The 25000-nt window shown below is 40.1% G+C and overlaps 1 protein-coding gene across 12 annotated transcripts in view; it reads right to left on the reverse strand.

The window, feature by feature from the left end:
• Positions 1-25000, reverse strand: part of Ehbp1 (EH domain binding protein 1) — a 275350-nt gene that overhangs the window by 45473 nt on the left and 204877 nt on the right. For 6 of the 12 annotated variants that reach the window (XM_029483503.1, XM_029483508.1, XM_029483506.1 and 3 more), the window contains 6 exons: positions 17939-18086; positions 12121-12228; positions 8441-8565; positions 6055-6193; positions 5793-5899; positions 2629-2752 (listed from right to left, as the gene is read on the reverse strand). In XM_029483503.1, the coding sequence (XP_029339363.1) occupies positions 2629-2752; positions 5793-5899; positions 6055-6193; positions 8441-8565; positions 12121-12228; positions 17939-18086 (751 nt within the window). The remainder of the gene's footprint in view (positions 1-2628; positions 2753-5792; positions 5900-6054; positions 6194-8440; positions 8566-12120; positions 12229-17938; positions 18087-25000) is intronic. The other 6 variants (XM_029483507.1, XM_029483505.1, XM_029483509.1 and 3 more) reach the window with 4 other exon arrangements.

Consider the following 25000-nt stretch of genomic DNA (forward strand, 5'->3'; position numbering starts at 1 on the left):
AAAAAAAAAAAAAAGAAAAGAAAGAAAGAGGCAGGAATCAGGAGCTAAAAAGCTGAAACCCCATGCTCAGGCTGTGACTCTGCCTTTCTTAATTTTATTTTGCATTGCATGTGTGTGCATGCACGTGTGCACATACCAAAGCACATGCCTGCTCTGCAGAGGTCAACCTTTAGGAGCCAGCCCTTTCTTTCCACCTCCCCGTGGGTTCTGGGGATTCAATGCAGGTTGTCAGGCTTGTTCCGCAAGCACTGTTACCCACTGAACTGCCTTGCTGGAGCCAAGGTCATTGCAAATGAATCATTTCCCCTATGTGAGCCTGAGTTGCAGCATGTGAAGACTAAGCTGTGCTTACCTCTAAGAAGTACACCGACATCTCCAACAAACCAGGAAAGAGATCCTATTAAAGTATGTAAGTTGGAATGTACGACGACCCCAAAGAAAAATAAAAATGACAGTTTATTGCTTCTGCTTTTTAACATACTTTATCTTGTGTTTCATATACTAACTAGTTTTTAATTTGAGTATGTGCCCCCCCCACCCCCCCACACACACACACTGGAGGCTTGCCACAGTCCAAGGTGATTTTTGGAGCTTAAGAAATTGGGTCAGTTTTAGCCTGAATCTGCAGCAGAGACCTAGTCAGGATAAAATTCTGTCTTGTGAATAAGGGATATGATAATCCTCAAAGGGATTCTATAATCAATTTGTCGCCTGTAGCCCTTACATACGGCTGCTCTATAGCTGGAGAAGGCCAGTTCCATGCTGCACAGGTGATGCCCGGGCTGGGAAGGAGAACTTGAGTTTCTTTTGGTTAGAACCCTTGATAGACCAATCCCATGAATGGAAGAGGGGAACATTATTTAGCTTTATTATATAAGGCTCCTGGCATTGGCTCCGTAGAGTAATCTACACTTTACTTAGTACAATCAGCAAAGGCAATCTTCCCCTTACCAACACAACTGAAGCAAAGCAGAAAGCCATTACACCAGTCACCTTCAAATGGCTAAGAAAATTAACTCAAAATTATTAGAGAAGTTATCCTCTCAAGTATTTGCATTTTTATAGCCAGCACAGCTAATATATTTAGAGTCCTTTAGAAACTAAAGGAAAAATATAAATTTAAAATAATATATTAAGTTATGATGTATGCCTACTCCACATGACTCTCTGTTCAGAAGGCAGAACACACAAGACACTCACAAGACTTGTTAGGATACTGGTAAATGCAGTCTAGCCAGCTAGGTAGCTGGCGTGGGGACAAGGGCCATGACAGGACGCTGGTGGCCTGAATTCTGCTCAGGGCTTGCATCTGGTGACCCCGTGGACCCTGAGCACCTACTACATCTGCCCCTCATCAGCTCAAGACGTGTCAGCAAATACTTCCCCCAACAGTTTTGTTTGTTTGTTTGTTTATATTTTAAATGGAAGAACTTTTTTCCCCCAAGTTTTCTAAGAGGCCCACTACTTCAAAAAAAAAAAAATAAATAAATAAACCTAGGCTCCCTCTCCTTGAAGAGAGGTGGGGAATGCTGACAGAATCCCAGGAGTGCTAGGAGCAGCTCAGGAGGTTTGCACAACAGTATAAAGCCCACTGGATCCGCCCCGGATCGCAGCAGACCCGCCATCCCTATCTGACTAATTTCTGATGTCACTAAAACATGCACTTTCAAATCCACTGTATAAGAAGCTTACTTCTGATAAAGTTATAGTACTAAATATAGTTTAAGAAAGCAGACAAGAAAAAGTTCAGGAAAGCCTCCCAATTCTAAATCATATTCTTCTTCTAATGGTCACAAAGTTAAATCAGCTAATTGGAATATATTTTTAATCCTCATTTTTGGTAGGTTTTTATATCATAATTTACCTTTAATTTGCTGTGAAGGGTTTGAACTTAATTCTCAATTGATATTATTTTGTAGGAGTAGCACTTTAAAGAAACACACACACACACATGCACACATGCATAGCAGTTCTTTTCTAATAGCTTATTGTGCTCTTAGATCTATACAATCTTCATTGGCAATCAGCATTAAATACCACTCTACCCTCCTCCGCTCAGGAGCTAACTTGCTGTGCTAACCTATCTTTACAAACCTTGCTATATACTTTAATCCTTTCAAATGCAGCTATGACATAAAGTATTACAGACGTTTAAAAACCTGTTCTCTTGAAAAAAACTGTGGAGCATCAGTAACCAGATAGTATTCTCAAATTTCAGTGATCTAGTCCACGGAGCCAGCCCTGTGCACAGCACTCTGCTTCACGCAGTACATGGCTTTAGCTGGCCAAATCTTTCTTTTTCCCCAATGAATCAGTAGAACAGTAAAGATCTTACTTTTTTTTAAGCAGTGGCATATCAATGAGGCACAGATGTGTATTCCAACTCTGCATGGATGAGCACACTGTTCAATAGTGCTGGCTCACACGGTATCAGGGTGAGTTATCACTTCCCATGAAGGCGCTCTTATCACCAGGGCCCAGAGAGGTGGCTGCAAATCACAGCCTTTTTATTTTCAAGGCAGTTTTGCTGAACATTCAGGCTTCAAAGATTCACACTTCCAAAACTCTATAAGAGTTTGTGAACGCTCAATTTGCCAAAACTGTTTACAGTGTAATTGGGCACCGTACCTGTGTCCATGAGATAGCGGAGGCGCTTCTCCACCAGCGCGGCACGGGTGTCAATTTGCTTCTGCTCATTCTCCAGTGCTGCCAATTCCCCTACAACATACTGACTGGTGTCTTTGAACCCTTTCTGTTAACGAGAACAAACAGGAAGGGGAAAATCACTTGTAAGTTGCATTTCTCCTTTCTATAAACACTTAGTAAAGCACTTACCTAGAGAAGCAAACATACACTTAGCCTCAACCTTAGCACCAAAATGCCACCCCCTCCCTGTGTTTAGGAATCTTTCATATGCATCACATCAAACGAACTGTTGCAAAGATTGAATGCTGCGGCTGACATAGTGCTATATTTATAAACCCATACCCAGAATTGTCAGATATAAAAAGTTAATAGTTAGTTAGTTACATGGCTTTTCCACTTAGAATTTGGTCAGTAATTTAGGCATAAACGAACACAGAAAGACTTTCTCCTTTGGAGACTATTAAATCTTTCATTCAAAAGTACAATAATAGAAGCAAGGTTTTACTATGAAGTTGATCTTTAGAATCTGTAGAAACAAAAGAAGACTGCCCTCCTGTTTGTTTGCTTTTGTAGGAATTATCTCGTTTAATATATACACACATTTTAAATGATAAAAAGAGGCCGAGTATGGCTGCGCATGCCTGAAATTCCAGCACTCAGAAGGTAGAGAAGCAGGTGTACTGCCTATGTGTTCAGGTCTAGCCTGATCTATGTAGTAAGTTCCAGCCTAGCCTGGACTATCTAGTTAGGCCCTGTCTCAGAAATCAAAAGCTGAATGAGACAAAGTTTGCAATGTCTCCATAGTTTCTTCTAGCTAGATCCTGTATATCACGGAGCTCAACTGTTTCTAGTCTGAATGAGACAAAGTTTGCAATGTCTCCATAGTTTCTTCTAGCTAGATCCTGTATATCACGGAGCTCAACTGTTTCTAGTCTTGAGGGGTATAAATTTTAACTAGGCAGATATCAAACCTTGCTACTTAGGATCTAATTCAACTCGCTCACCGTTTAATTTTTCTCCTTAACTAAAATTATATTTGTAATTGAAAATTTACCTTCAGAGTTCTTCATAATTTAAAAACGCTCCTATAAGCTTTACTTGAAATACAAGTTTTATTATGAAATACCAGTATAGCTTTTAAGTTTTTATTTTTAATTGTAGGTATATATTTAATGGGCAGGGGTGTTACCTATGGTACTGCCACACAAAATAAACAAAAAGCTCTCCTAACTCTTGTACCCTTTGAGCTTCCTAGGTATTGAAGCGATAGCTTAGTCGCTACTCGTCACAGCCACGATCGCCAATCTGTAAAGCACTATTCATTCAGAGACAGAAGTGGCACAGTCCTGTCAGATGCTTTCTCAGAGCATCTGGTGCTGGAGGCACACTGGGGTTAAGAGAGCTGTGAGAAACATTCTTTAAGCAAGAAGCACAACCAAGAGTTACAGTTATAGATTCCCATGGTCAGTTAATATGTTTATGTTTACTTTTATTTTTTTATTAGATATTTTATTTACATTTCAAATGTTACCCCCTTTCTTGGTTTCCCCTCAGAAAACCCCCTATCCTCTCCCCCTAACCCTCCTCACCAACCTACCCACTCCCACTTCCTGGTCCTGGCATTCCCCTGTACTGGGGCACAGAACCTTCACAGGACCAAGGGCCTCTCCTCCCACTGATGACTGACTAGGCCATCCTCTGCTGCATATGCAGCTAGAGCCATGAACAATTAATAAGTTTAATTATACTTATAGTTTACACACTTTCCGAACTATTAAAAAACTGCATTTTTATTACCTTTACTTGTTAAGCTGATTACAGCAGTTGATAAATTTAAAGTTAAAATATTTTAGAAGATTGTCAGTCTGGCACTCTTACAGTCACTGACTACAACATCACTACATGGCTTAAAGAGTCACACAAAATGGACAGTCTTCAGTTCAATGGATGCTCCTGGTAAATATCAAATGTAGGAGTAACCTGGTGGATGCTTCCCATGTACCTACTGCCAACACAGAGTTTTTCTAAAGGACTGTTCTGTTTGTGGCCCCATCTAAAGGGATAAAACAAACACTGTGCTTTGCAGACAATACAAACAAGAAAGCAGAAATTATAGGAACACTAAACTTCATCGCACAGTACAAATTTCATAATCAGATGCCACAGTTCTGCAGTGCTGAGGACCAGTCACCAGACCTCTTCAGTGTGAGGGCACACTGCACACAAATACTCTGAGGCTCACTAAGTGTCACAAAATGCTTTCTCAGGAACCACCAAGGGTGTTTTTTTTTTTTTGTACTTAGACTTTTCTGGAACTCCTGAAGGTGAAAAACATAAAACATGGTACTTTTAGAGTCCTGAAATGCTGCTCATAACTTTTGAGTTGCAGATTAGATGATTTTAAAATTAAAAAAAAAAAGATGATTTTTTTAACAGTGAAAATATTCAAGCTGTAGATAATACAAAAATAACACCATGAAAGAGAGCCACACTTCTTTCTAGACAAAAATTCAAGTTAAAACTTGTTCTCCTTGCTTCTGTCCCGCAGCTGTCCATCAAAAGCAGCTTTCTCCCCGTGGTCTATCAAATATTTCCCTCACAAATCAATTTTACACATGATCAGCCCATACCCCTACTGAGCTGAACCTCCCCGTTAATTAAGTGAAGAAATTACCATATATATTATATTAATGCAAACATCATTCAGCTAGTAATTCACGGCTGATCTGGATAATGGAAAGGTTGAACACCCATTAACCCAAGCCAACAAAATGGGTTGGCTGAGAAATTCTAGCAGGTCTCATGTGACTTCTCCCTCTGACTGCAGCCCTGCGGTATCTGCTATTGTAATAATTAAAATCCTCCCGGTAGATCAATACTGGAATCTCTTTATGGGAAGTGCCCTGATGGAAATGTCTCAAGGAAGCTGGGGCTCTGGAACTCTGAAAAATTCATTTTTTTTTATCTGACAATTATCACCACTCTGCAGACTAATTCAGCAGCCTACCCCTCTCACACTGCTTTGAATGCGCTGGAGATTGACATCTTAAAAAACCTAACATCTCATTTTAACAAATAAAGGCACCATTTCCACATACAGTTTGGAATTATCAGCAATCATGAAACCACACAAAAAATTAATATACATTAAGTACTTCATCTTCTGATGGCTTCCTCTGAGTTTCAGTTATCGCTGCCTTCTCCTCAGTTCCTCTCTTTGTATCTTCCTGTATTGATCTCTGTCTTTTCATCTCTTAAAAAATGGAGAGAGGCATGTAAAATTATTATAAAGCTTGATATTTATATATTGAAATGTGGCTTTACATTATCAGCACTTCTACATTTAATACATATACACCTACAGTTAAATACTGTTACATCATGAGACAGTTCTAAAAGCGCTCCTACCTGGTCTGTTCTCAACATACTGACTGAAAGACTGGAGCTGAGTCTTTCTGACTGTAGAATCCTTGTTAAACACAACAGGATTTTTGAAACGTTCTGTTGCTTTTTGTAATCGTTCAGTCCGGAGATCTTCCACACCACTCTAAAAGGAAAAGAATAGATGGCACAGTAGTCCCGAGTATGGAATTGTATGTCAGGTAGGTAACTTTTACCAATTTAAGATGATGCTGACTTCTAAGCTATTTGGAAGCACCTTAAAGCATTATAAATTGCTTAGTAGCTGCTTCTATGGCCAGTTAGCAAAACCTTTGGGGTACAGTTTAAATCCTCCATGACTTCGATGTCAGACACTCCATGCTCTTGTGCTTTCTGCTGGTGATAAAAGCATCATGAGGAGCCATGTTACCTCCTATGTCCCCCACGACTCTACCCCATCAGTTTGTAGTCCTACAAACTTATATGACAAGAAGAAACAGTTTCCGATTTTATGCCCATTCAGATAACCTCTAATTCTGAGCGAGGGCTAAAAGGTAGGATTATAATACTACCCCACTGAACTGAATTTCATCAGCTATTACTTTCCAAAGCTCGATTTGTAAGTAAGCCCTTTACAGCCAAGGAAACTACAATTATCTTTTCAGGGAGCTTCCTATGTTAATACTGGTAACAAATTCAAATGGTTCTATCAACAAGAAATATCCCAGCAGACTGAGCCACTGCAATGTGTGGAAGCTGCAGATACCGAGGGGCTGTGTACCAAACAAATATTTCATTTTATACCTAATCTTTTATTATTTTTATTAAGTGTTTTGAAAGTAAATAGGGAAAGGCTAAGATGCATGACTAATAGCTAAGCCTGCTGAATGCTGAAACTGGTTATCAAAAGCTACCAAGACTTTGGCCTTCCTCTGCATTGAGACAATCAGTAATGAGGGAGTCCTCCAATGGCCTATTCTCTAGTCTCAAGGAGGCCCGGGATACAGAATCCTCAAGGGAAGGTAACAGTTTATCCTTTTCCACAAACACAGAATGCCTCATTTATAAATGTGTAAACTGCATTTTATTAAAAAAAAAAATAAAAACCCAAATCAATGCTGAAAGCTGCAAGGAGCAGATGGGCGCTGTGCGCTCCTTCTAACGCCACTTTCAAACCTCCACTAGAGAGTCATACAGACGCAATCTGTTTAAAGTCTATGTTTTGTTGGAATAACTTTAGAAATTACTACAAAAGAGCTTTTTGCAAAACAAAATCAGTTTCATATATGTAGATAACTAACTTACGAAAATGAGACAGTTGTTTAAAATGTTCAAAGTTATCTGATAGATGTGTCATTAGGATCAACTTTATAATATGTTAACTAGGTAATTAGAATACAAATAACTTTTGGCTTTAACTTCTTAAAAACTATTTTTTTACTGTTATTCTAATGATTATCTAACAGTTTAAAACTTAAGTCTTTACTAATATAAACAAACATGGCTAAAAATTTCTCGGGCTGGCACCATGCTAAAATATCAGTGTGATTAACCAGCAAATCCCATCTTAAGAAACCTTTTTGTGACTAGGAACTTCTGCCACCTTACAAATGTATTCCTCTAAACCCACTAATTCAGTTAGCCTTTTCAATCCATTGTATTATTCTTAGGCAAGCTTCATTCTGCATTAAATCCAGTGCAGAAAGCTAAATTGAACGAAAAAAAAAAAAAAAAACCCACCCACCCACCAACCACAAGCCCCAAGCCAGGCTTCCTTTTATTCAGAGATAGAGACGGAAAAGTCTTCTGCCTCTGCCACACACTTTCATCACCAATTATAGACATGAGCAACAGGGAGCAATGAGGGCCATTGTTTTGGGGCTTCAAAGCTGCTCTATCAGGGGGAGGCAATCCCCACAGTCCGCAGGTGGGTGAAAAGTCACACAGGATGGCTGTCCCCAAAGCTGGAGACATGCTAATAACAGAATGTGAGGAGGGAGGTGGAAGGTGTGAGTGAGGACAGTGCAGAAGCCTGTAATAACAACAGTGACATGCGCGCGCACACACACGCATACACGCGCGCACACACACACACACACACACAGAGGAACGCAGGCACGTGCACGAGCACGCTCGGCCTAGGATGCTACAGCAGATAAGAGCAGCAATGGCACACACTTCATACAGTGGCTTTAAATGCTATATTCAATCACACTGCCGTCCTCAGGTGTGATGCATTCTCAGAAACAACACTAACTGGTGTTCATCTGCATGGGTAAAAGATTTACGGAGACAGAGAACATACTAGAATTCTCATGGCAATATCCCTCTCAGCAGAATCTGAGTTCAGCAACAGCTCCTGAGTATGTGTAGCGCTTGGAGCTGCTGAGTCGGTCAGGTCAGCAGGATTTACCTTTTCTCCTTGCTCGGAGGCCTCGGTTACAGCTTTCTGTGCAGCACTGGGGGGCGAGTTTGCCACCTGTGGCTGGGCTTCTAAGAGCTTCTTCAGCCTCAAGTCCACCACCTTACTATTCTGCTCTGTTAAAGAAGCAAACGCCGTGAGTGACAGGTAAGAGGCCTGAGATATACAGGCTACCAATTTCAAGTGACATCATAGGAATATTACTACACTTTAAAAAAAATAATAATAAAAAAAGGAATATTACTACACTTTAAAAGACACTGGGGCTAAGACAACACTCAGAGAGCTGTTTTGCTATAGATTTCGCCCTCAAGATTAATCCCTTAAAAAACATGGTCAACGTGCCTAAAGATAACAAAGTTATGCTATAGGCAATATTCATTAGGATTACCTGAAAAACAGAAATATATGACACACATATACATAACTGTATACATTGTACATAATAATACAACAAACTAGATACTTAAGGGATGTTTTACTTGTTTCTTTGTTTTTGAGATTGGATCTTCCTCTGCACTCCTGGCTAGCTTGGAAAATGCTGGACCCCAACTATGTAGAAAAGGCTGGACCTGAATTTGCAGTGATCCTCCTGCCTCTGGCTCTCGGGTGCTGGGATTGCAGGTGGACACAACTAATAAATCTTGACACTTGAATTCAAATTATATTTTCCCTACCATTTCAATGATTTTAGTATGCAAAATTCACATATGCAGTAGCATCTTGAAATAGGTTATCAACATGATCTCAGTAACATATACACTGTCAGAATCCAGTGTTTAAGTGTGTATACATATATCCAGCATCAAAATAGTATATGCTTGCAATTACTTTCTACTTAAACAGCAGAGATGCAATAAAAATTATCATGATTTTAGAATATACTAAATATAGATAGAAATGGAAAGCAACCAAACTATGGTTATAACTTTTCCAAGCAACAATTTCAAATTATCCTGCAGGTATATAAATTTCTAATATGAAGTCATTAAAAATAACTAGAAACAAAGATTTCTACTTTAAAATTCACACAAAGTGGTGTTTTTTAATAAAATGGTTGTAAAAGACATGCCAACTTTTGGTGAATGGTATTTTTCACAAAGATTAATAACTTTTCTAATTATAATATCCTTAATAAATGTCATTATCATTACTTCCATGCAAATTTTTCAGTTTATACTGCCAGGCTTCTTTTTAAAACAATATCAGATGAACTATGGTCAAACCAAGATAAAGATTGAACAATTTATTATTAAAACATTATGACTTTTATATACATATTGATAAAGGAATTTTGGAGAAAATAAAGGAAGATAAAAATCATACTATTTTCTGTGTGCTTCCAGATTCCCATCTGCATTCTTATTTTTTATTATCATAAACTACAGCTATGGATTGGGACGCCCGTGTCCGTACAAGCCTCCACTGACTGGCATGCTGAAGAGTTACATTGACTGTGGGGAAGCTGGTCATCCCAGCAGTTGGGAGGCTACACAGGAGGATTATCGGTTCCAGGGTAGCCTCGGGTATTGTAGTGAGCTTCAGACCAGCCTGAGTTATGGCCAGTCTATCCCAAGTGAAGCAGAACACCAATGCCAAACAGGAGACGGAGGCATGCTTTTCTTCTCAAGTCTCTTGATTTTTACTTTTTATTGTTTACATATTATTTTTTTATGTATATGTGTGTGGACATGTGTGGATCTGCTTGTGTGTATGTACATGTATGCATGTGTTCAATACTAATACTGGGTGTTTTATATTTTTGAGACTGGCTCTCTCAGTCATTAAACCTGGCACTCACTTTCTGGGCTAGCCTGGCTGGCAGGCAAACCCCGGTGACCTGCCTGTCTCCTGATGTCAGGGCTGGGATTACAGAAAGGGGCTTTTGTAACTGGGTGTTAAAGATCTGAACTTAAGAGACTCATGTTTGCATTGCAAGCATGTTCCCCAATAGACCACCTCCCCATCTCTGAGAGAATTTATTATTTTTTCCCTCAAGTACAAAAGTCAAGCTAGCCAGGATTAAAATTAGCTAGTTTTAAAAAACAAATATCCCACAAAAGTTGTAACAGCTAATTTCTCCACGTTACCCCCAAAATGGCTAATTTTCCTATCGTTTTAATCTATTCTAAGTAAGGAAATACACATTGATTATTTTACTGATTTTATAATCCCATAACCAGAAGTCTATCTTAGAGTCCTCAACAGTAAAAAGATGTTAAGAATTCTCTTCCCCCTGTTCCTCTTGATAAGGAAGAATTTGTGGTAACCATAAAAGGAGGACAGGCAGACAGCAATACAAATATTTTCATAAAGAGAAACTGAAGATAAATTCTACTGTCTTTAAGAAAGAACTAGAAGTTGGAGAGAGATGGCTCAGCAGTTAAGAACACTGGTTGCTCTTCTGAAAGCCCAGGTTCGATTCCAAGCACCCACACGGAGGCACAAAACTGGCTGTAATTGCAATTCCAGGGGATCTGATGCCTCTTTCTGGCCTCCAAAAGCACATACTTGGTGCACAGACATACCTGCAAGAAGAGCACCTGTAAACATAAAAAAAATAAAAAATAAAAAAAAATAAAAAAATAAAAACATTTATTAAAAACAAACTAAAAGGTGGTTTTAGTTTTGAGCTAAACATTTAAAATGCTTTCCCTAAATATTAGGATTTCCTTGATCAGTTTATCTTAATACTGAGTCCTGAGGGAGGTGTTGACAAAAGGCCACGAGTTTTCTCAGCTGTTGCTGTGGTTAAGAGGACCCTGGACGGTTGTTTTCAGGAGAAGTAGCAGCTGGAGGTGGGGGAGACAAAGCAGGTCAGACTGTAGGGAGGATCACCATCAGGGAAGGACACTCCTGGGACTCATGTAACTCCTTATCCAGAGTTTTTACTGCCGTGAGAATTCACCTCGAGAGCCACTTCTGGAGCACGTGGGTATATGAAGCTCTGGATTGCTACCTGCTGCTACTTATGGCGGCAAGGCACACAGAATGCACACCAAAAGCATCCTTATATTTTAAAAGATGAGTTGCAGTGTGACAGACTGACATGACAGAAGATGTGGCATTCATCTAATTGTAGTCTACACAAGTAATTTACAGAGTGCCCTACTCTAACCAATTGTTCAGCATATGTAAAACAGTAATAATATCAAACGCAAGCAAGAAAACTGCAAAATAACTCAGTAAGACTAGAGAAAGATCTCACAGTATATACAGCCCAGGCTGGCCTGGAACTTAGTAATTACCCTCCTATCTCAGCCTTATACACCAATATCCCCAGTACTGCCATTAGTAATTCTAAGTAAGTGAGTCTGACTTATGGATTTAGATTTGACCTGAATTACTCCATAGTTACTCCACATGTAGTATACACTAGCAATCAGAACACGGAAGCAGTGAGGAGGCCACTCATGGAGTGCCTATAAACTGAAACTAGAGTGCTTACTAGTAATAAAAGAACTTACATCGTAATTTATTATACAAATGCTAAGCTATTTGAACATTCAAATGAAAACAAAATAACATGAACATTTATGGAAGGTGGAGTTGACTAAATCATCAGTGAGGGCATAAGACATAAAAAGAGTATAAAAATAAATTATTATTGACGATGTAAAAATAAAGTTTGCCATGCAATAGGACACAAAACATTGACAATTTGAAATTACCGGGATTATCAAGGTCACTTTCTATATTAGTAAGTTCATCTCCACCTCCTACAACAAAGCCTTCAGGAATCTCTTCGTTAGTATCTATCTCAATATTATCATTTTCATCTGTAAGAACATGTAGCAATAATGTTAGTATAGCATTCATATTTTACACTCTTTGTCTTCAATTCCAAAGAAGAAAAACAAATATTTCAGTGACAGTTACTCTGAAGTCTGACAAGGATGAAGCAAGCTAAGAACTCAGTTGTAAGTGACTTTTCCACTAGTGGATTAATAGTTATATTTTACATTCTTATGTCAAAGCTCAATTATCACATCAAAGCAGATGCAGAGGTCTGGACAATTTGCAACCCGCTGTCTCTGAACCACTGAACTCATTAAGTCCTTGTGTTTTACTGTATAATCTACTAATAATCACTAATACAATGATATATGAAAATAAAGTTGACTTACTGAAAAACATCTGAAATTCTGAGTTTCATTTTTAGATAGGTTGTATTGCACATCCTGTTTGTTTTGGGCTTCCCAAGCAGTCACCAAAAATGTTAATGACAGTTAACACTAAACAGGCTCCCATCTACTGTATGAGGCAGTTAGAAGAAGAAAACAAAGAAAAAGGACTGAGAAGAGCCTCCTCCTGGAGCAGGGGAAAGGCAGGTATAGACACTGCTGCTGCTTTTAGAGCAGAATCTCAAGCACATACGGCTATATTACCCAGCACAGTCAGCTGACAGCTCCTTCTCATCAACTACGCCCAGCACAGCTATTCTGCACATTTCCTGAAGGTGAACACCTTAACTCCATGGTCCTCAAAACTTCTCCAAATAATTCTGTAGCTTAGCAAATGAATTAGCAAACACTCCCAAGTACTAAAAAGGTAGTCAAACACTTCTGTGGCACTCTGTGCGAGAGACATTAACTATTAATGGTTTCAGGACAGGTAGCTACATTGGCTGCTGTCAATCAACTGCCACGGATTATCACTAACCACAATTAATCTAGAGACACAGTGCAAAATGCAGCCTTCATTCTCTTACTAAAAAACAAGACAAACCACATCAGTGGCTCTTACCTGTGGGTTGCAACCTGATTGGGATATACCAGATGTCTACATTACGATTTGTAACAGTAGCAAAATTATAGTTATAGAATAGTAACAAAATAATTTTATGGTTCCTCAACTATAACATGAGGAGCTGAATTAAAACTCACAGACTTAGGAAGGTTGAGAAACACTGATCTACAGTGTTCTGTTAGGTAACTTGCAAAATACTGTGCTAGATGCTGAGGAGATAGTAAGTTTTTATAAGACATTTATTCTACTCAGAACAAACCCATTCAAATAATTATAATACTATAAAGGATGTGAGTTATATGGTAAAAATATGGTACAGAGCAATTCAAAAGATAAAAAGATTTCTCTTTGCCAATGACACCAGAATTCCTTTCTTGGAAGTACTAAATTTAAGTCATGTCACTGAGGGGAGGGCATCAGAGGCATGAAAGCAGGAAGACTAGGCTCTGTCCAGAGAAAGCTGCCAAGTCCAGTTTGCTGAGGTACAACTTGAAGGGAAATAACAGAAGGTGAGGCCTGAAGGGCAGAACTGGAGAGAGCCCCGGGGGCAGAATGGGGAGCTTAAATGCTATTGGTGGGAATGGAGAGATATCAGTGCGCTAACAAGATCATAGTGCTTCCCAAGAGTATGTAGATTTTAGCCACAATATCTGCTTGTAACCAATCGTGAAGGGAGTGTAATTCACAGGCAACAATGGCGGCACCTTAGGTCCTTTACGTATGAGACAGCGTCAATATGCCTCCTAAGTGCGGTTCTTGAGTATATGTTCATTTCCTTCTGTGAGAGAGACAGGAAGTACTGCACGGACTATGATCAGGCAGCAACATCACTCGTGCCGATGCTGACCTAGCTGTTGGGAGTTGTAGAGACTAGAAAAGCTGCAGGTGGGGAAATCTAGGTGTTAGGACCTCTGTGACCTGAAGAAGCAGAAGAGAGCCTAATGGAGAGGCGCTATAACAGGACTCACACCTGACTGGATGCTAGGGTATGGGGAAGACACTTGGTGAGGAAGACAGTTCACTCAACCTTAGACAATGCTGTGGAGATGGCAAAGAACAGAAATGCAGTGGGGTATGGGAACTTGGGAGTTGCCAAATCCTGTTTCATGTTCAACAGGTGCCGGATGTGTTCTCTCCAGGAAAAAAAATGACCTCCATTGCTATTACCACTCACCAATAATCTAGATGGATTAACACGGTGTTAATATTCATATTGTTAGACTTAAATAAAATGATTACTCTCTGTGAAGACAAACATAAAAACTGATCTTCTATCAGCCCAGCCTATGCATGAGATTTTACTTCCAGTCACTAACATGTTTTGAAATGAACTTTAAATTCTTTTCAGCAGTTACAACATACTTCTCAACAAGTGAGAAACTTTAATGCATTCTAACAGAACTCAAGTACATGTTTATGTGTATGTGTGCGCACATGCATGTGTGTATTGAAAGACACTACATCTATATCTATGTATCAACACACACATCGATTGATCGATCTACTTGTCTTCATGGCTAACCATGGAAACATCTGGCAGGTGAGCACGGCAGAACCAGTGGTAGAGATCCACTGCATAAATGCAAGAGCACAGGAGGGTCTGTGCTCTGTGTGCAGGAGTATCAGCTATGTAACAGAGTGTGAAGATATGTGCTGGCTGGTACTGCACATCCCTGACACTGTGTACTACATAGCACAGCAATACAAGCAATCTTCTATGCTTTCTTCACAGGTAATGAAATCAGGACATCTGGTGATAGCATAAAAGCAATATCTGCAATGCCAAGGAAAGAAACTCGGCTGTCATTAAAAAACATTTCAGAAAAATAGAAGATTCAGAAAGAAGTTTCTCACTTAACCTTTCTTTCTGTTTTCTTTTTTTCTTTTTAATTCTCAACCAAGGTCTCCATGAAATTCAGAACTTTCAAAGTTCTACAGAGACCAAACAAAAGATAGAAAATGCAATTCAAGTATTATAGTCCTAAAAGAGGAAGAAAATAAAAGCCACTGAAAATCTCTAAGATTTTTTTTTTTTTTGGCCCAACACATGTGGTGACTCGCACTATCCCATGTCACCACGGGACCTGGATTCCTATGGATCTAGGTGAACTTTGGCCCAACACATGTGGTGACTCGCACTATCCCATGTCACCACGGGACCTGGATTCCTATGGATCTAGGTGAACTTTGGTTGTGTGGCATAAGGATCAGCAAACGACCAGCCAGAAGCAGAATCTGCTCCACCATGTTTGAGAGCAGAAACACTATGCCTGCTCAGGCACATATAACTCAAGGCTGCTCTCAGACTGCATGGGCGGAGTGAGCCGCTGCGGTGGAGACCAGGTGGTATTTACTCTGCCACACTAAGGAGCTTGCTGAGTGCTGGCTGGGACAAGCAGACAGGAGTGTTTGAATTTCAGGAAGACTCTCACAGCTCTTCCTTTCCCTAAAGGTCTCTCCAACTCACAGCTTACATTTGAGATCAGTGCAGGACACTGAGGTGAGGGAAGACAGGCTTTTATATCTGTTCCTTCATGGACATAGACCAAGACTCACTCCTGAGGACAGAGAACAGGACCACTCTACTTGTCTCAGATCAGTCTTCATCTTTTCTGTCTATCACCTGCACTTGCGTGTTTTTATAATAATGTTCACAAATCACCAAGGTCATGGTGTCCACCCATGGATTGATAAAGAAATCTTCATACAGTCAACAGAACAGAACAGAACAGTACAGAACCACAGTCACAAGAGCAGGCCATCATTTCTCACCATGGATGGAAATGGGATCAGTATGTTGCATGGCACAAGCCAGCCAGCCAGGCAAGTACTATTGCTCAGCCATATACTTTCTACAGACTGGAGAGGACCAGATGGGAGAGAACAGCATCAGCCTTGCCCTTAATCTTCCATTCAATGTGTTCACTGCAGTTACTTTGACTGCGATGTGATGTCAAGTCAGGTCTTTGCTTTCCCCGACTGTAGGAAGAACTCCAGTCATGGGCTACAACCCTAAAAAGGTTTCTTGGTCTGGCCTAATCTTGATATACACTGCTCAATGAGGTTGTATTTTCTATTTTTAAAAATTTCTTATCTGAGGGGAGGGTTGATAGCCTTCAACAATTTATTTATTCCACATGCGTGTGCCTGAGTGTGTTAGTTACAATGATTGAACCTAGGGCCTGATTGGTGCTAGACCAAATCACTCTACCACTGAACTACATCTGAAGCCCTCAACTTGAGTTGTATCACAAAGACAGCACCACCTGCATAGGCAGCCACTGTATCCTATGCCATTAACTACAACTTTTTCTTAGCATCATCAACACTGTTGTCTAACAACAGTAAGCTTTTACTATAAGGAACCAATTATAAAATCATAGCAATAAGTTCTACTTTACTTTGCAGAAATTCACTATTGTACCGGCAAGCCTCTTCCTTAGCTCCAGCTCTCTAGGGTTTTATTTAAGCCTCATTTACCTATTCTTGAGGGTAATAATACTTTACGGTTAACTAAGGACATGTACCTGACACTTTTATTACATAATTTTATTAGATAAATAGATTACAAACCTTTGAATTTACTTTGAAGTAAAAAGCTCACAGGCCTCTTGAATGTATTCCTAGCAAAAGTGCAGTTTCAAATTACGGATACCCAAACTGAGCACTGAGAGGCAAAAAATTCTTTATTTTATATGGCCCTTGCCTCAAGACTGAGCTTAGAGGTATCTGCTTAGATGACTGTCTCAGAGTCAGGACAATAGAATTGACCTGAAGGAAATTGATATGGAACATAGTAATGATTCTTACATATTGGGATATAAAGAGTCTCATGCAGCCTAGGCCTGATGCTCTACCTCCTGATGCTGGGGATATATATATACCACCACACCTTGCCAAAACTACTTCACAAAATTTTATCACATTTTATGTGTGTACAAGGAGTGGGGTAGAGGGAGTATGTGGATGATGGTGCCATAGCTCACATGTGGAAGTCATAGGCCAAAGTGTAAAACTTGATTCTTTTATCATGTATGTACAAGGAAGGACTGAATTTAGGTGAGCAGGCATGGTGGAAAGTGATTTCACTAGCTGAGCCATCTCACCAGCACAAAAATATCACTTAAAAGATCTCATTGAAGGGGAAAGTCCTGGAGCTGTGTTGGAAGCTTAACGGCAAAATGCATGCTTAGCATGCACAAGATCCCAGGTTCCATCTCTAGTACAAAACCAGACGATGTTTCCCATGGAAGAGCTCACCACTAGCAAATCCTACAGTGTAGACACTAAGGACTTGAATGCATCTCACCTGCTCTCCCAACAGAGAGGCATCAAGGGATATCATAAACCTAAAGAGTGCAACCTCTTCTTCCTCCCTCCCTTCCCCCCACCTCTGTCTTCTTTTTGAAATGGGGGTCTGGCTATACAGCCAAGGCCAGCCTCCAGCTTGAAATCAATCATCCCTGCCTTGGCCAGGATTACTGGCTTTTGCTCCTATGTCCAAGCTGAAGAATGATGCTTGCATTAAAAATTAAGGCACAAGTTGACCTGGAAAAAAATAACACTTATATTCTGATTTACAATGTTTCCCTTGGCTTAGGACAAACCAACCACCCATATCAATAGGCTAGAAAGTTTACGGTTTTATGTAACAGTTTGAAGTAAAATAAGAAGTCCTAAAAGGTCTGTTGAAGATTTCTGGGTTCTCTGTAGAATGTGCTACAAGATTCTTTAGCTCACCTCCAGATGCCTTTGACCTTTCTTTCAACTTTTCTGCAGCCATTTCACCATAGCTGGGAAGTTCTGACATCTTCACTCCGCATCGAGCTTCTGCTATTAGCTGACGAGCCCTCTCTCTCAGCTGCCGACGTCTCTCTTCATCTTGCTGCTAAGATATATTGAACAGTTGCCAACTCAGTAATTGACAGAAATGCAATTTCATTTTCAATCTGATCATCGTGATAGTAACTGGTTACAGCATGGTGCTTGGCCCACATTATAAACAGGGTGCTCCACATCAGCTGGATGTCACACCAGCTTTAAAAGACATCTCCGAATCAGTTCTTTAAAACATTTACAAATCATTGGACTAAAATGTCCATCACAAATTTAAATTAAAGAATGTTTGGCAACACAAACTATTAAAGAAAAGGCAGAAATTATTAATAAAAAACAAGACTCAGAGAAGAAATTCCCAATAATCAGAATAGAATTGGGATTAACAATTTATTTTTTAAGAATAAAATTTAACTTGCTATTTTCTAATAAAGGTACTGAGCACTGTCTAAAAGACACCTTGATACTATAAAAATACAGTAATCCAACTTAGATAAAATACAGGAATGGATTTTTTCCATAGAGTAAGAGTGAAGAGAGTAAGTTAAGTTAGAGTTAAGTTCTAACTTAAAAAATGCCAACAATAACAGAACTCTTTCCTTTTGCTACAGAGGCACAGTAAGGAAAAAAGCCAGTAAGTCTAAATAATAAAAAGTCTAATAAGGTTTTGAATTTAAAATTATTAAAACCTGCAACAAATAGGTAGATAGTTGTTGACTATTTAAGATGGGTTATTAAGAATTGTAAGCAGGGGCTCAAGAGATGGCTCAGCAGTTAAGAGAAAACCCTAAGCTGCTACAAGGACTTGAGATATGATTCTAGTACCCACGTAAAAGCCAGAAGTGATCTCTCCCATACAACTGCAGCCCCAGCACTGTGGGGGCATGGAGACAAGGTGATTTTGGGCGCTTGCTAGGTTCAGGTTCCAAGGTGGAGAATGATATCGGAATGATAGAGGAAGACATCTAAAGCCTTCTGTGGCCTCTGTGCATGTGTATACATACATACACACACACACACACACACACATGAGTGAGAGAGAGAGAGAGAGAGAGAGAGAGAGAGAGAGAGAGAGAGAGAGAGAGAAAGAGAGAGAGATTGCCAATACTATGGGAAATTGCTTGGTAAGCTTGAAAGTTTATAAAAACAAGATAAATCCTACAATAGGCTGGCTCCAGTATCTTGGTAGGTCTCTTCCCTAACATCTTCTAACCTCCATAAAACATGTCCATACTAAGTATTGAATAGCTGTGGCTTGGAATATATCATCGACTCTTCCTGGACCATGGTTCTCATATCATTTAATCTCTTCACTGGTGGGACCTCGTGCTCTCTCCTTGGCCACTGTACTACCCTGTGTGTGTCAGCTTATTAGCATCCGGAACCCCCTGGGAGCTGAGAGACTGTGTTGACTGAGAGATCCACTGGAGGGTGCCATTCATACCCTGGGAGGTCCTGGGCTACAAAGTGGAGAAACAGAACGCAACAGCACGTGGGCACTCACTGGTCTCTGCCCAGAGGCTGCCATGTGACCAGCTACTTTGGGTTCCTGTTGCCTGGACTTTTCCACTGTGATGAACTATACTTCAAATGTGAACTAAAACAAAGCCTTTCTCCCTTGAGTTGCTCTTATTGGACTATTTTACACAACAATAGGAAAAAAGACCAAAAGGGGGAAAAAACCACGTATGAATATTTTTTTAAAGAGATATTTCATTATAACTTTTGAAACAAGTTTTGGCTGCGGGCAGGGTAGACAAAAGGTGTCATGGCTTTTGTGTTGCACCTGCAGGAGTGGAACTGACAGAGACTGATGTGGTCTGGCTATGGCCACTGCTGCCCGTGAGACAAGGAGGAAGGACAACACAGCAATAAAGACCAGAAGGCCGCCGACCCAGGGATGTATACCCCAAAGCAGCCTCTTAGGAACCACTGAAGATGGCTTGGGATGTTGGCTGTTTTATGCTGTTTGTTTTTTTTTTTTTTTTTTTTTATACGTATGCTTTCTAAAGTTTAAGAGAATGAGAGATTAATTTAGCAGCAGTGAAATATAGGTTAACACAAGGAACTGGAAAGACATGAATTAGCAGGTTTATGAACAGTCCAACGAACCTATAGGTTCTAATAAGAACATTCAGGAAGAGGAAGTGCTACGAGGAATACAAAAAAGAGATGCAAAAAACAAATTTCTGTCCCATTTTTGGTTAGAGCTGTGGACAGAAGAAGGAAAATATATCTTAGTTAAAATGGAATGGGAACTCTCACTATGGACTTATAATAAACATAGGAAACTAACAGAAGCCAGCCCTAAGAAGGCAGTGTCTGGGCTAGGAGAGAGGGGGGTCTGAAGAGGCAAGAGGACCTCTGAGTACGAGCTGGGAAGCTGGGCTGAGGCTATGGTGTGAGGTAAAGCCAGGGCCATGGTGCTGAAGGGTGAATACAAGGTAGCCTGTAGAGGAGTAAGGAGGCCACTGAGTGAGATGTGGAGAACACCTGTCCTCACGTAAGAGGGTGTGGCATCATGAGAATCAAAGTGCAAGAGGCTTTCAAGAAAAGGCACTCACAAGCCAGAGGCAGGGGGATTTCAGTGAGTTCAAGGCCAGCCAGGGCTAAATAAAGAAACCTGTCTCAAAAATAAAGAAAGAAAACAGCCTATTACTGTGAAAGTCAGAAGTTATTCAGAAAATTTGAGAGGTGCAATCAGGCTTGGTAGACAGGGAAGAAGCCAGAGAGGTGCAACTCAAATCTGGGTACTTTAAAAGTCATTTTTTTTTTTGAGGTGGCTAAAAAACAAGCAAGCAAGCAAGCAAACAAACAAACAAACCCAAGAGATTTTTGGCATCATCAACATCAATAAGACCAGATTAATAGGTGTGTCAGGTAGGTAGGCCGGCCTAGAGGCACACTCTCAAGTTCTTCATAGGCAAATTGGCATACTCACAACTATCAAAAACAACAGTGAGTACAATGAATTGAATCAATGAAACCACATGCATCAATAAAAACTGGAGTTCAATATGACGGCAGAACATTAAGTACTGTAACTCACAAAAACCTGTGAACACAATAAAAAGACACATAAAGAGAACGTGTGTAAATCAAAGATTAGAGATCTTCAATCCAGAGGTTGGGCTTATTGTCACTAACACTAGGTCAGCCACACATCATCTGTGTTTTGATAGGAAGCATATTGTATACACACTATTTACAATGTTCTATTCCCAAGTGCTAAAGAGAATCCACTAAGTGTTTATAATTTCCATTTTCTCCATAGACACAGGGGACGGAGGAATAGAACAACACAGCCAGAAAGCAGCACCCAAACCAACCTCCACAAGCACGCAATTACGTATTATTTTAGACACATCAAGGGGAGAGACTGCTGAGTGACTCAGAGAAATGTGAATCTGATCAGCACAGGGCTGACAAGGGTGGTGGCAACATTCTCCCAAGCACACAGGAAGGGGCCAGGGACGAGTTGTTGGAATATACACAAATGTTACAGTGGAGTCTTCGGAGCTCAGCATGTGCAGTGTAGCTACTTGAGGATGCTTAGTTATAGCTATAGCCGAAGCACTTATGAGGCAGAGGCAGGAGGATTTTGGATTTGAGCTGAGTTTGGATTATACAGTAAGACCCTCCCATGAAACAAGAACAGCCTGAGCCGAATGTAACCAAAGCCTCTTGATGTTAGCACAGCGGCAGGATCTGGAAGGGGCATGGTGACTTCTTGGGGGTAGGGCAGTGAGAAATCAAGAGAGTTCTGACACTCCAGAGATGACTTCTAAGCCTCTGGAAACAAGCGCATTTGTAATGTACAGGGTAAGAATAAAGACGTAAAGATAATATACAAACAATCTTTCACTTATTATCAGTCTTTCTGGACACTGAATATACAGCATGAATAGATGAAGATGAAGTTTGATGGTATTTTAATGATAGTTACTGCATTGCTTGAGCTTTCATGTGCTAAGTACTTTATATTCATTACTTCATTTAATTCTTATACCCACCCCTTTTAACTAGTAACAACAGACTTCAAGTCCAAATGTTGAACAGCAAAACATCCAACAGTCCAACCCATGTCTGTCTGACTCCACAGCCCTTCCTCTTCACTATTAAATTATCTGATCCCCAAAATGTCAGGTTAAAAGCAGATGCCACAGCTCACATCTATAACCCCAGAATTTGGGAGGTGGATGCAAGAGAATCAGGAATTAAATGCAGCCTTAGTTAGTGTAAATTCTAGGCTAGCCTGGTCTACAATGATACAAAAATAGAATCAAGAGGCAGACGAGATGGCTTAGTGGGTAGACACTTGAGTTGGACTGCTGTGGCCCACAAGGTAGATGGAACGCTCACCTTTCTGACTTCGTTGCCCTCTTACCTCCACAAGCATGTTGTGGCATGTGCATAACCCTCTTGCCCCAATAAACAAAGCCATTAAAAGAAAAAGAAAAACCAAAACAGAGCCCAAAAGATCAAGTTACATGACCTGCTGAGCAAGACACAGTCTTTACTAACCCTGCATCCTTCAACTTAAGGAGAGTGGGAACATTAATAAAAACCATGATTTCATATGCCGAGGGCAACAAGATTTAAGCCAATTTCATTGCATGAATAATAACTTCTTATGGAGCTAGGATATGATGATTCACGCTAAGATGAAATAGTCTGGTCATTTTAACTGATTTAAAATAAACGATTCTGCCTTTCGCAGTACAAATTGGAACCCATTTTCTTTCTCACAAGCTACAACCTCCTAAATAAAAAAGTAGGCTGGGCGTTCACTAAGAATGTGTGCTAAGGTAGGCAACCGTTAATAAAAGCACTAGTTACAACACTTTAGCAATTTCTATGTAAATTGTTTATTTGTACTTATTTACCCTTCATTGTTCTCTACACAATGGAAAAATGCAAATGAACAAATCAGAATGCAGGCCTAATGGGACTCTCTGTTTATAACCATTAGCCCAGAGGTGTGCTGTAATTCAATTCTCAAGTAGCAAGATTTAGCCTCATTAACAGGCAGCAAGGGCAGGTTACAACTCATAAAACCCTACAGTAAACAAAGTTTATAGACACAGCGCAAAATCTTGAGCCTGATTGACAGAGTTCTAGTTCCCTATCAGATTGCCTTAATTTGCTTTTCCACTGATGTCCTTATACCACAGAGACAATTTTGCCTGGACCCACATCTCTCCAGTGGGATGGCATATCTGCATTGTTTGTTTTCTCACCCGCAAGAACCAACTGAGAAAATAAACGATAATGGTTAAAAGTCATGGGAACGCAGCCCAGCGGTAGAGCATCTGTCTGTTTGGGAAATGCTCTAGGTCCAATCCCTAGCACCATGCCTCACCATCCCTGCACAAAGTCCTGAAGGAAAACACTGCAATTGTATCAACTGAATGCATAAACAATGTTACCTTAATTGAGAAGTCCCAAATTTCCAGTTTCTTTATGAGAAGATTCATTCTAAGTAAAACTATTTCTTTTGTATGTAGGTTCCATTAAACGTCGGATCATGGAAATCGGGGATATATCTCAGTTATTGAATGTTTACTTCCCATGCATGGGACCTGAGTTCAGTACTTAGCACTATACACAGTCAGCTTGTCTGGCAATATTTAAACAATAGATGATAACCCAATCTGAGACTTTTACAATTATTTACTAAAAATGGCTACACCGTTCATGTCCAAAGACAACATGACCAGAGAGTAGGGCTAAAAACCACTATATTAGTTTAGTAAAGCATTCACTGCAGACTGCTCAAGTATGTTGGTAATATTTCTGATGATGCCTAAATCTAAGCACAGAAATGTTTTTTTGTTATCTTTCTTTTGACTACTCTTCACACAAAATAAAAAAAGGACTGACCTGCTGCCAAAGTAAATCATCAGCTTACTTGGGAAAATCTTGAGGGCCACCATCACTAAAGGGTACCCATTTACCTCACTGTATAACCCCCCAAAAGCTGATAGTTACTATTTCTAAGACATTTGCCCTTTCTACAGAGCTAGAATGACTTAGGAGGCTGACCGTGTCTTTCCAAAATGGATGTACTACAGGTAGAGTAGATGGGAGCTTATTTTGGGAGACCTCCCTACCCATGAATACAACAGCCTTTTGTGGAGACTCCGGCGTGTTTTCATGTGTTGCTTGTTTTGTCTCTGCTTTGCACAGTGCTGTGTGATAGCTACCGGCGTCTTGACTGATAAGAGACTGAACATCTCTTAGATACACTGTTTAATATCATACACATTGCAAATACCATAGTAAGAAATAAATTTTGCATGGTCTTGAGATTTCAAAGCAATGATCTTACATAATCTCTGCTCCTAGCAATTTTTAAGACCACATTGTTATTATTGTGATATTAAAGTTCTTGTTCTTTACAAATCAGTTCAAGCTCCCTTTGTGATACTCAGGAAGACAGGTGATGCGAACTAGTTTGTTTATACTCATTTAAAACCTGGGTCCCGATCTCGAATTAGAAACCCCTAGGAGAGAGGTGACTGTAGTGCTGCTGTCTTCAAGGCAAGGCCAACGAGCCTGCACTTCCATGCATCAGACAGAAAATATCACACACAAGCTGGGTCAGAGCTAATAACTTTGGACACAAGCTAAAAGCACATTCAGCCTTTCCTTGCCTGTCTCGAGGCTGCTGCGGCTTGCCGTTTTTCCTTATCGCACTGAAATGGCCTATGATCTGCTGCCGCGAGAGGCACTAGTGAAACTTGACGAGTTACGGACAAACTCTTCTAGAATAAGTAATGTAATTCCTTGTTTCCTTTCCATAAAAATGTATTGGTATGCAATTTTATACTTCACAGTTCAGCGACACCTAGGCGAGCTGTCTCCCAGTGCTCCAATGGTGCTGCTTTTAATTTTACCCTCCTTAGCTGTAGTAATTAAAGTGATCTGCGGTGGCACCCCAGCAACTCCAACACAGCGACCACC

This window comes from Mus caroli, chromosome 11, assembly GCF_900094665.2.
Source record: "Mus caroli chromosome 11, CAROLI_EIJ_v1.1, whole genome shotgun sequence".
In the NCBI taxonomy this organism is placed as follows: Eukaryota; Metazoa; Chordata; class Mammalia; order Rodentia; family Muridae; genus Mus; species Mus caroli.